This window comes from Pseudochaenichthys georgianus, unplaced genomic scaffold, assembly GCF_902827115.2.
Source record: "Pseudochaenichthys georgianus unplaced genomic scaffold, fPseGeo1.2 scaffold_1119_arrow_ctg1, whole genome shotgun sequence".
Taxonomy (NCBI): Eukaryota; Metazoa; Chordata; class Actinopteri; order Perciformes; family Channichthyidae; genus Pseudochaenichthys; species Pseudochaenichthys georgianus.
Genome location: NW_027262070.1, coordinates 4,515 through 16,544, shown reverse-complemented (window position 1 = coordinate 16,544; position 12,030 = coordinate 4,515). Strand labels below are relative to the sequence as shown.

The 12,030-nt window shown below is 44.0% G+C and overlaps 1 protein-coding gene across 1 annotated transcript in view; it reads left to right on the top strand.

Annotated features, from left to right (window-relative positions):
- The window catches only part of LOC117440673 (myelin transcription factor 1-like protein), a gene marked incomplete at its 3' end in the record, with an annotated part of 33,442 nt that extends 23,367 nt beyond the window's left edge, over window positions 1-10,075 (top strand). Inside the window, exons 6-8 of the mRNA XM_034076910.2 lie at window positions 5,438-5,624; window positions 6,539-6,755; window positions 9,941-10,075. Coding sequence (XP_033932801.2) covers window positions 5,438-5,624; window positions 6,539-6,755; window positions 9,941-10,075 — 539 coding nt within the window. The remainder of the gene's footprint in view (window positions 1-5,437; window positions 5,625-6,538; window positions 6,756-9,940) is intronic.
- Window positions 10,076-12,030: the final 1,955 nt, after the last annotated feature.

Below are 12,030 nucleotides of genomic sequence, written 5' to 3'. Positions count from 1 at the left end.
GTCCAGTGGTTCCTAAGCTAAAGGAGGTGATAAAGGAAGTTTGAAACCTCCTTTCCTTTAATCTAGAGAATTCGAACGGCACTTATCATGGCTGCCACTGAGGGACTTCCGGGTCATTTCACTCGGTTAGGAAGGTTCCTAAGCTAAATGGACTATTCGACTTCAGCCCTCGGACAGGAATATCGTGACAACTACAAACAGGCTTTTGATCATGCTTATGTTTATTCCACACGTGTCCCCCTTTGTACATAACAATTACAGAGACATGTTACATCTTGCGGCAGCCTTGCCTTCCATAATGTGCTTGTAAACCATTGATTTAGACAACGATGTACAATAGCTGTGACAACTTAACGTATTGACCCGAAAATATGACAGGTTTTTTTCTCCAATAGCAGTGCTTCTCAAAGTGTGGTCCGCGGACCACTGGTGGCCAGTGAGCGCCCCCTAGTGGTCCGTGAGCGCCCCCTAGTGGTCCGTGAGTATATTGGTAAAATGTCACATTTGAAATAAATACATTTATTTAAGTTTTTCGCACTCTCGCGGGAATATCTCCGCAATGGAACGAGCTTATGTTTCACTTTCGTTTGCATGATATAGCCCAGATAAGCACCTTCATCACACATGTGGCCACTTGTTTGTACCATTTTCAGGTGATTTGTAAAAAAACGATGTGTTTTGGAATATTTGTGGAGTTAGGTGGTCCGCGAGTGTTTTTTTATTTTAAGTGGTCCTTGGTATGAAAAAGTTTGAGAAACACTGTCCTATAGGAACAAATCTTAAAGAGAGGGGTCGCCTTATATTCGGGGTCTAGACTTTGTTCGATGTAATTAGAGAGATCGCGTCAAATGAGTGTTCCCCCAAGAGAGACACCGACTTAAAGGTAAAGGTGGAGAGAGAGAGACCAACTCGAACAAAGCAGATCAAAAGTAGGGCGAGTTAATAAACAAGAGAGGCGAAGTTACGATGCCAAAAAGTGGTGATCATCGAGTGATCATCGAAGCAGAGTCATCAAACAACTGTGGAGCAGCAAAGACATATGGTGTCACTGAGTGAACCGTGAGAAGATGGCGAGCCCGGATTTAAAATGTAAAAACAGTCAGAGAAAAGCATTACGGGTCATTATTATAATTATTTTCTTTATAAAAACAGGATTTGGTCGTCTTATAATCGGGTCAATACGGTACATTCATGCTTCCACCTGTTCATGCACACACACCCTCACAGACCATTGACTTCCATGCATTTCCTCAACAGGTAGGTCCACCACAAAGAGTCTTTTGATCGCGATGTTTTTTCCTTATAATTATCCCGTTGGTGATATATGAAAGCTTCTGCAGGTAGCTTAGCGCATTATGTATGCTAATGGCACATATTAGCATGATTACCGATGACATTTTGTACTGTGACTCGATGGGTTCGCTTTGAATGGAGGTGAAGGGGGAGGAGGGGGAGATTCTGAGTGAGATGAAAGAGACAGGAGTATAATGGCGGTCTAAAAGCGAACAGGAAGCTGAGTATTGTTTCATTTGGATCCCTTACGTATACACTCTGAAACACAGCTCATGGAGGCAGGGATGTGAACTCGATTCGACTCTCGTTTGACGACTTGACAGAAAACTAAAGACTCTTTCAACATTAAAAGTTAAAGACTTTAAAGGGGACCTATCATGCAAAATCAAAATGCACTTGTGTACGTCTTTTATACATGAATATGTGTCCCCGGTGTGTCCGGGAACTCACCAAGTGTCAGGAAACACAACCCTCTCTCTTTTCCTCCGTACCCAAATCTCTAAAAACGGGGCAGCAACGGATCCGATTATTATTTGAATGTTTCTGACGTCAGAAAAGGGGTGCTCCGCCTATATGGGCAACTCTCCACCTATCAGGGGAAGGAGAGACCGCTCGAAAGCGCTGGAGACGCTGTAGTACCTATGCCAGGCCTGTAGGCGGCGCTGTAGTCTGCCACAACAGCAGAATCAGCCGTTGCAAAAACAGGGCTGGAAAAGAGCAAATAGAGCGAAATGAGGCATGGCTAAAACATGATCTGTTTCGTATTTTAAAGATAATTCACAGACATGTTTTCTATAGGTATGGCCCTACAATATATTATTCAGATATAGCATGATAGGTCCACTTTAAATGTTAACAACGTAACTGTACAACTCCATTAGTGACTGAGATGAACAGGAAATCCAATCAGTGACTGTTTTCCTGGATAAAACTGTTTTCTCCAGGCTCTAAAGACGGATTTGGAGCAGCTACAATAGTCCGGTATTTTGTTACCCAGAGAATTCAAAGGACTTAATTTGTATACACAATTGCTAAAGCGTAGTTTATGCAAATGTTAGGTATTATGGTCCTTCAACAATGCAACATAAATACAAGACAATAGTGCAATGGACACAGGAATGAGTGTTGGTCTAAAGGTCCTCTTTTATGTTCAGGTTTCATATTTGTATTTTGTGCCTTTACTGTGACATGTCTCCATGCTTTAACTCCCTCTGAGATTTGAGCCTTTGCAGACCATTTACATGCACTAAATCCCATAGGACACACACGAAAGCATAAAAGGGCTTCTTTAAAATAGTTAAATGTGAAATAAATATTTCATACTGCAAACATGTATAAATATGTAGATATGGTAGGGTTGGGTACCGAGCCCCACAGCTGAATTATTAAAGACCGTGGTACCGTTAAGCTCCGACGTTATCGGTCTTTGTATCGGTACTAGAGACATGTAAAATATATGTCGTATGTATTGCTACACAAACATTATATTGCAGTTTTAGTGTCGCCAACTCCGTTTCTAATACGCAAAAAGACTGCAAAATGCGTCTATGATTATTTTTAGTATTTTAGATCTTTCCAATCCAGACGAGATCTTTCTCCCCCGTCTGTGTGCGAGGGGGCGGGGCAGTTTACACACACGCAGCTGCTACATGCAGCAACACACACACGGAGGAGATGACGGAGAGAACGCGCTCCGAGGTGTGGTTAAACTTTACCCGTCTCGATGTGGACAATGCTCGTTGCCAAAAGTGCAATAACGGTTCGTCCACACAGCAGCTTTAAACAAATCTTGAAAATCTTGGAGCTGGGCGTGTCTGACAGCTTGGGGGATTTTTTGCGAGCAACGCGACCAACAACCAATCACATGAATCTCCCGCCCCCGACATACAAAGCAAAAAACCCCGGGGATTTTATGCGAGCAATATATATAAATATAAACTCCCCAAACAGGCGAGAACCTACCAGTTTCACCCACTGTCTCTGCCCCCTCCCTCCATGCTGGTTCCTCCGGTTTGTATCCCGGTAATAGTTCTGGTCGTAAAGAACCGGGTGATTTGCTACCGTAACTTCTCGTTTGGAATATGAGGAAATGAACTGCGGTCCGGTTCTCCCTGCTTACACGCGGTTTGATTGGCTAGCGCTTCTACTGTCAGATTTGCATAAACGTGTTTGATTGGCTGGCGCTTCCAGCTCAGCTTCAACAGTTGAACATTGCTCAACTTTTGAATCCTGGACATCCTGGAAATCTTCGCTTCGCTCCCCCACAATGCAGTTCGGCGAAAAGCGAGGCAAAGTGACGTCATCCCCGTTCAAAGTCAACGGGCAGAGAAGCGGTGGAAGATTCTTCTAAAGCTGCTGTGTGGAAACTGAGTTATTTATTTTGTTAAAGTTTCAGCTGTTCTGTTTACAGTTCTGTCTTCAGAGTATTTAATACCATTTGTTAAAACACTGTTGTTTCTTTTGATGTGAAATATTATGTATTTAATTTAAATTAAAAGCAATGTTAGTTTTGTTCACAATTTGTTTCTTTTTTTCTCCAAAAGAACCGATAAGAGCACCGTTAAAAGACCGGATCGATAAGCGGTATCGATAAAAGTAGTAGTACCGTTAAAACCTTAACGATACCCATCCCTATAGATCAGTGATTCTCAAAGTGTGGTCCGCGGACCACTGGTGGTCCGTGAGCGCCCCCTAGTGGTCCGTGAGTATATTGGTACAATTTCACATTTTATATAAATAAATAAAAGTTTCCCGCACTCTCGCGGGAATATCTCCACAATGAAGCGAGCTTAAGTTTCACTTTCGATTGCATGATATAGCCCAGCGCAACACCTTCATCACACATGTTGCCACTCGTTTGTACCATTTGCAGGCGATTTGTAATCTGTGCGATGTGTTTTTGGATATTTTTGGAGTTAGGTGGTCCGCGAGTGTTTTTTTATTGGTTAAGTGGTCCTTGGTATGAAAAAGTTTGAGAAACACTGATTTAGATGGTGGTGCGTTATAAACATAGTATGTATGGAGGCGTTTAAGGTAGGGGGGAGAGAAACTACATGCACTAAAACCCATAGAACAACTTTAAAATAAGATGAATGTGAAATGTAATATTGTACAGCAGAATAAACACTTTATACCGTTAATATGAAAATGTAGATATGAGCAATAGACATTATTAAAATACAGTATGTACGTGAAGACTCTTGACTTCCAATGGCCTGCGGGATAAAACCGTCTGTAAAGCCCTGTCACACTGTCCCGAAATGTACACCCGATGGACACACGATAAAGGAAATGTTCAAATTCGGCTGTGATCGTAGCATCGGGCCGTTCGTGAAGCGTCTAAGCCATCGTGTGACCGCCGGTGGAGTTTCTCAGGCTCCGGCAGCAACTTCGTAAGGCACTCGTGAGGGCATCTTGTCAAGTCGTGTCATCTTCGTGTTATCATCGGTGCATTCGCCCTCGCTCTGATCGGGGCGAATGCCCGATGGCACCGATGATAACAAGATGCCCTCACGATGGCCTTACGAAGGGCAACATGGACACACGAATTCAACACGAAAATTAACCTTCTCAAGGTCCTTCTGCAATTTGTTGGCATGCCAAAGATTTTGCCTCCGCTCACGAAGTTGCTGCCGGAGCGACAAACTCCACCGGCGGTCATACGATGGCTTAGACGCCTCACGAACGGCCCGATGTTGCTACGATCACAGCCGAATTTGAACATGTCCTTTATCGTGGGTCCATCGGGTTGTTTTATTGCACAACAAAATCATGTAAACATATTATGTAAATAACCCAATTTGTGTTCTGTGAAACTAAAAAGGATATAATATATTATTTTGAAGGCGAGTTGACAGGAAGTTGTTGTTGCTATGGAAACAACATGACGGAGAAAACGTAATATCTTCTACATATAAAGACGGAGAAAGTAAAGAACAAAGTCTGAACATATCAGTGCAGTATCATAGTACTGTAACATAATTGTTTGTGGTAGTTGTATTTCTTAAATGTAATGTAAATGTTGCCTTCGTGTGTGGCTCGGGGCACAATTCCATATTCGTGTGTCCATCGGGTGGACATTTCGGGACAGTGTGACAGGGGCTTAAGTCTGGTGGTCATTTCTAATCTTCTTGTCACCTCTCAGGTACGACAGCTGCCAGCAGAGCGCTCAGGAGGAGCAGAGATCTCTGGAGCGCAGCTACTCCGACATGGTGAACCTGATGAAGCTGGAGGAGCAGCTGAGCCCCGGGTCCAGAGGCTTCCAGGAGGGAGACGAGGACACGACGTCTGTGAACTCTGACCGCTCCGACGAGACTTTCGACATGGCCAAGGTACGAAATAATCTGTATTTGAACTGTACTAGCACCTGAGCAGCAGTTTGACATTAGGACTTGCTTGTCATTGTATCTTCATGTTGTTTAAAGAAAGATGAACTTGTCCACATTGCTGCTGAAAGGGCAGATCAGCTGGCACTAGCAATGTCTCCTGCTGTGGAGAAAACCCTCGCTAGGGACAGAGGTAGCAGATACAGCCAGGTAGCGCTTTGCTACCATGGCAACATGAGGATATTTAGCGTTTGTAAAAGCTTTGGCTCGGTCTGAACTCTCTGCGAGTGGTGGAGGCTAAATGCTAGTGGGAGTTGGGTTTGCACTTCAGTCTTTTGGTACCGGTGATATTCACGTTCGGGTGATGCCTTTTCAAGAGTGTGCACGTGTGATGTATCGCCAGCCGCGTAACCAATGTTAGTCGAACAATGCCGACACATGGCCTTGGTTCGGTCCACCTGTCTTTGTCCGTCAGCCTTGTACGTAACTGCGAAACCAAAATGTTCCCAAACCGGAGACTTCAATGATGCTGGAGGATTTTCGAGCTCAACTTTATCTGCGTTCGCCATTTCGCCAGTTCCTCAAATTACTGACTACATTTGAACGCATCCCTGTGACCAGCTCTCTCACCTCTCGTCCAATGAAAAGACTTGCTCGCTCTGACGCGTTGAACCCAATGTGAGCAAATTACTCTGAACCTGAGATTACTTCCAAAACGTTGTTCACGTTCTCAATTTTTTACGTTTAACGTTATATTCGTTCGGCACGCAACCGAAGGGCCGGTACCGAATAATTTCCGTTACACCCCTAGTACCTCGAGTGTGGGCTCCTTCTTTCTTATTTCTCTGTTTGTCTGTGAAGCGACTTTGGGTCCCCTGAAAGGCGCTATATACATTTAAGTTATTATTCTTATTCTTAAGGGAAACCTGTCTCTGCTGGAGAAGGCCATCGCCCTGGAGTCGGAGAGGGCGAAGGTCATGAGGGACCGCATGATGGCGTCCGATCACTCTCTTCCTCGCAGAGACCATCATCATCATCACCACCGAGGAGAACACAGCTCCAGGCTGAGCTGCGCCGGAGAGGAGAGGAAGTCCAGGATGCACCACGACGGGATGAAGAGGGCGTACTACCCTAAAGGTAGGAAGAGGAAAGAGAGAAACCCACACGATGACCCCCACTGTGTCGGCATCGACCCGTGCTCTGCAAAGTCCTGCATCTTCACGTATAGATCGTTTTACTCTTAAAGACTTATCGCGTCAGTCCTCGCCTATAGCGGAACGACCTTTTTCTGTTGCGTTCATTATTTATTTATTAGAGAGTCTTCGTTGTTTTCCATCCACGTGGTCAGATATTGTATTTTATTTGTGCAGGTCAGCTGGACTTCCAGAGGCAAATTAAGCCCAGTCTGTGTGTGTGTGTGTGTGTGTGTGTGTGTGTGTGTGTGTGTGTGTGTGTGTGTGTGTGTGTGTTAAAATCTTCACATATATAGATATTTTACGGTAAAAAGTCGCTGTTTTCAGCACTCTATCGATTTTCTTCTCTCGCCTATAGCGTAATATTTAACAATTGTGTTCCTGAGGAGTCTTCCAGAGGCACACTGAGTCCAGTATCTCCGTGTTCAAATCTTAAAGTAGTCTAGTTTACGGTAACAAGTCTGACTGCAGACCCCCACTGTGTCAGCATCGATCCGCGCTCTGCAAGTTGATTCTCCATCTTCACATATAGATTTTTGTTTACTTTTATAGATTAACAATCTTTAACACCAACGCACTAACCCACTGAGCCACAGCCTTATGAGGACAAGCATTTTGTCCAGTCAGTTCATGAGGACTCTGGTCAGATATTTTATTTTATCTGGTCGGCTGGACTTCCAGAGGCAGATTCAGTCCCGTCAGTCAGTGTGTTGCAAAAGTATCTCCGTGTTAAAATCTTCACATATATCGTTTTTGTTTACTTTTAAAGACTTATAGTGCTGCTGTAATCAGTTCTCGCCGATAGCGTAACAATCTTTTTTCAATTGTGTGTATGAGTAGTCTCTGTTGTTTCCCATCCACGTGGTTAGATATTTTTATTTCATCTGTTCAGGTCGGCTGGACTTCCAGAGGCAAATTCAGTCCAGTGTGTGTGTGTGTGTGGGTGTGTGTTAAAAATATTCACATAGATTTTTCTCGGTAAAAAGTGTTCAGCTCTCAATAGCCTATAGCGTATCAATCTTTAAAACGTATGTTCACGAGGAGCCAGGTATTTTATCTGAGCAGGAGACACTCGTCTGGGTTTTTTTTTTTTCATGCCAGCGCTATTTTTAACACGTCGGCTGGACTTCCAGAGGCACATTTAGCTCAGTCAGTCGGTGTGTGTGGCTCTGCACGAATCAAACTACAATAGTGTTCCCAGCACCTGAACAACATCATTTCACAACAGCTTGGAAAAACACATGCTGCGCTTTACATCTGTACAAACCTGCAGGTCCGCTGCAACTCTGACTACTTTTAAATCCAGGCTGAAGACTTTTCTTTTTGTCGCTGCTTCTAATTGAACTATTCTTAAACTGCACTGTAACTTTTATCCATGTATTTTTCCTTAATGTTTATTTTATTAGCTTTTCTTTTTAAAGCTTAATGTCTTTCATTTTTTTTTGTAAAGCACTTTGAATTGCCTTGCGTTGAAAAGTGCTATATAAATAAACTTGCCTTGCCTCACCGTCAGATAATAAAAACACTCATTGTTCTGTACAGCAAATATTCCTAAAAACAGTTTGGCCTTAGTTCACAAAGCCATCGTCTCCTCGTGTTTCCTCTTCCGAATGTGCCAGTTTTACTCCACCTCTATGCATCACGTTGGAGCTGAGTCTTCCTTTTACTCCAGAAATACGACCCCGGGTCAGAAAGGAAGTACTTTATCTTGTCTTTCTGACTTATTGTAATCCTCAACTCTGCAGCCGCCCGAGGCTTTCGCAGCTAAAGCAGAACAACTGTAACTTTAATGTCTGTCTTCTCCCCTCTTGTTTCCAACATGTCCGTGCACATCCGATGAGCTTTCTGACCTCTCGGCTCATAAAACCTTTTAAAATCCCATTTTGATATTTCAGAAATGGTGTGCATGACCCCCAATGAGATAATGGCCGTTTTCAGGACCATCACGATACAGTATGTAGTTTTTCTCTGACAGCAGCTTATGTTGTTAATAGGCCGTTGTGGTAACGTCAGACTACTGGCTTCTCAGGCACGAGTCATAAGAATCTGCACGGCTGTTAGGAGAGAAAATCCATCTGTGGGACGATATCTGGGGCCTATTCTCTAAAGAAACACGACAAATACAACTGGAGCTGTGTGGTTATCAGCTACCAACAGATTCAGACTGGCTTCAGACTGCTTCATTAGCACAGAGGATAAGTAGGATCAATAATCTAGTTTGTGACAATTATTGGCTCAAAGCTGTACCGAGTGCTGCTAAAACTGAAACCTTAAAAAATGTAGTCTGCCATTTGATATAACTTCATTCATTCAGCCCAAATCTTAAACCTTCGATTGTATAGAAGTCTATGAAAAAATTGCTGTATTTCACAATTGATTTATTACCCATATAACCACTTTGATTACATGTCACTTGTTAGACGCTTTTATCCACTTTCCTGATTAGTCTTTGGTCTAAATCTTTAGTTTTATTTCTTCTTCAACATAGCTAAATATTCATTTGATAAATGATGCTCCCATTTAGAGTAAATAGACAAAGAGCATTGCTGATTGAAAATGTAGTCCTTTCTCAGTTTGGCTTTGATATACTTTATTAATCCCTCGTGGGGAAATTGTTGTCTCTGCATTCGACCCATCCTAGTGTTAGGAGCAGTGGGCTACCATTTTGCTCAGGGACAGCTCGGTAGCACTTGGTCTTGCCGGGACTTGAACTGGTGACTTTCCAGTTGCCAAGCCGAGTCCCTATCGACTTCGCCACCACCACCCTCATTTCAGTAAAAGTTTTAACACCCTTTAACGGCCTTGTTCAGCATCTAGTAGTTTCACCCTCATACAGAATGTCACATCTGGTTCCAAGAAACAAGATGGCGACGCCCCAAACACCTTCAAAAACGTTTTCCACAAACTAATGAGTGTCTTCTTCACTTCGAATCACTTTAGTTTAGCAGCTGATGTCATTTGAAATAGCCATCATCATCATCATCCTATTTGACTCTAAAAATATCTCAGAGGTGGCCGGCAATTCAGAGATTTAGTACCAGGCTATAATCTGGCGCCCGTACAGTCCAGGTGCAATTTGTTTGTTTCCCTGTTGATTCAGCTCCACCTCATCTCTCTGTCTCTTTCCAGACTCTTCCAGGGGGGAGAAGAAGGAGAGTAAGTGTCCGACGCCGGGCTGCGATGGGACGGGTCATGTGACCGGTCTGTACCCTCATCACCGCAGCCTGTCCGGGTGTCCTCACAAAGACCGGGTCCCGCCTGAGAGTAGGTCCCTCTGCCTGGATGTTAAGCAATTCAAACACACCCTGCTTTACAAAAAGAAAACCGAAATAATAAGTCTAACAAGTCATTTTGTAGCTAGTTCTTTAGTGTGATGGTTGGTTGGGTTTCAATCATTTCTCAGAGCTGCTTTGGACGCAGGAATGATATCATTGGTTGGGTTAAACCTTCAGATTCCCTGTGGTCCAGGAAGTAGGCAAAATATCAAATGAAATGTCAAAGAAGGATATATCAGAATCAGAATCAAGTTTATTGCCAGGTTACACATAAAAGGAATTTGCTTTGGTATCTGGTGGTGCGAACATAAACAATCGAAAAAAACAAGTCGCAAAGAAGGTACAAAGAGAAATATATAAGGATAATAAAACATATGTATTTTCTAGAAACTATTTAGGATTAAAAAAGGATGCTAAAGTAAAGTAAAGTATTTACACCAAATGTCTAAATAATAATGCAAACTATCTACTGTTGGTATCAAACCTTAGGGCACAGCAACTAGATTTAACTTCAGAGGTTAGCTAATGCTAATAATCTGCTTCAGACCAGGGGTTCCCAAACCTTTCAGCCCGCGACCCCCAAAATAACTGCCAGAGACTGGCGAGGGGTGCAAGTGAATACATTTCTTTATTTACGTTTCCCGCACACTCGCGGGAATATCTCCGCGATGGAGCGAGCTTAAGTTTCACTTTCGATTGCATGATATAGCCCAGCGCAACACCTTCGTCACACATGTTGCCACTTGTTTGTACCATTTTCAGGCGACTTGTAATCTGTCCTAGAAAAACGATGTGTTTTTTAGGATTTCAAGAAGCATATAGAACAAACAATGGATTAAAGTCTAAGTGGAGAAACACTGCGCTAGTGGATGGTGAACGGGGGGGGGGCCTCGCTGCGGGGAAATTCTACAGATGGCCAGTGCGTTCCTGAAAAATGTCTATGGACATGTCGCGACCAGAGTTGGGTGTGTAATAATATTACTTTTGCCGGTAACGGAGTAGTGTAACGTGCTACTTTTATAATCCAGTAATCGCACTACAGTTACTAACATCGCCCCGACACGCGTTACTTCGTTACTTTCTCAAATCAGTCATAATCACACCTCAACCAACACCTGCAAAGAACACATGCTAAGGTGAAGCTAACGCACATAGCTGTTGTTTATTTATATCACACACGTAGTCTGTTCTTCTTCTCTGTTTTCCGGTCGTTGCCTGTTTTGAATGACGAATACACACTACCGCCGCCTGCTGGTAAGGAGAGTTATTGCCACTCACGCATGCGCAGTTCGTACGTGCTCGGCTGAAGTCTTTGCGGTGTCTGGCTCCAGTGCAACACATGGCCAACACGCAGGAGAACACGCCGACGCAACAGCGTGAGCAGAGATAGACTGCGCAAAATATACAGATAGCAGGAGACAGAGGACAGCCACGGTCAGATAGCAGGAGACAGAGGACAGCCACGGTCAGATAGCAGGAGACAGAGGACAGCCACGGTCAGATAGCAGGAGACAGAGGACAGCCACGGTAAGATAGCAGGAGACAGAGGACAGCCACGGTCAGATAGCAGGAGACAGAGGACAGCCACGGTCAGATAGCAGGAGACAGAGGACAGCCACGGTCAGATAGCAGGAGACAGAGGACAGCCACGGTCAGATAGCAGGAGACAGAGGACAGCCACGTCAGATAGCAGGAGACAGAGGACAGCCACGGGTCAGATAGCAGGAGACAGAGGACAGCCACGGTCAGATAGCAGGAGACAGAGGACAGCCACGGTCAGATAGCAGAAGACAGAGGACAGCCACGGTCAGATAGCAGGAGACAGAGGACAGCCACGGTCAGATAGCAGGAGACAGAGGACAGCCACGGTCAGATAGCAGGAGACAGAGGACAGCCACAGTCAGATAGCAGGAGACAGAGGACAGCCACGGTCAGATATCAGGA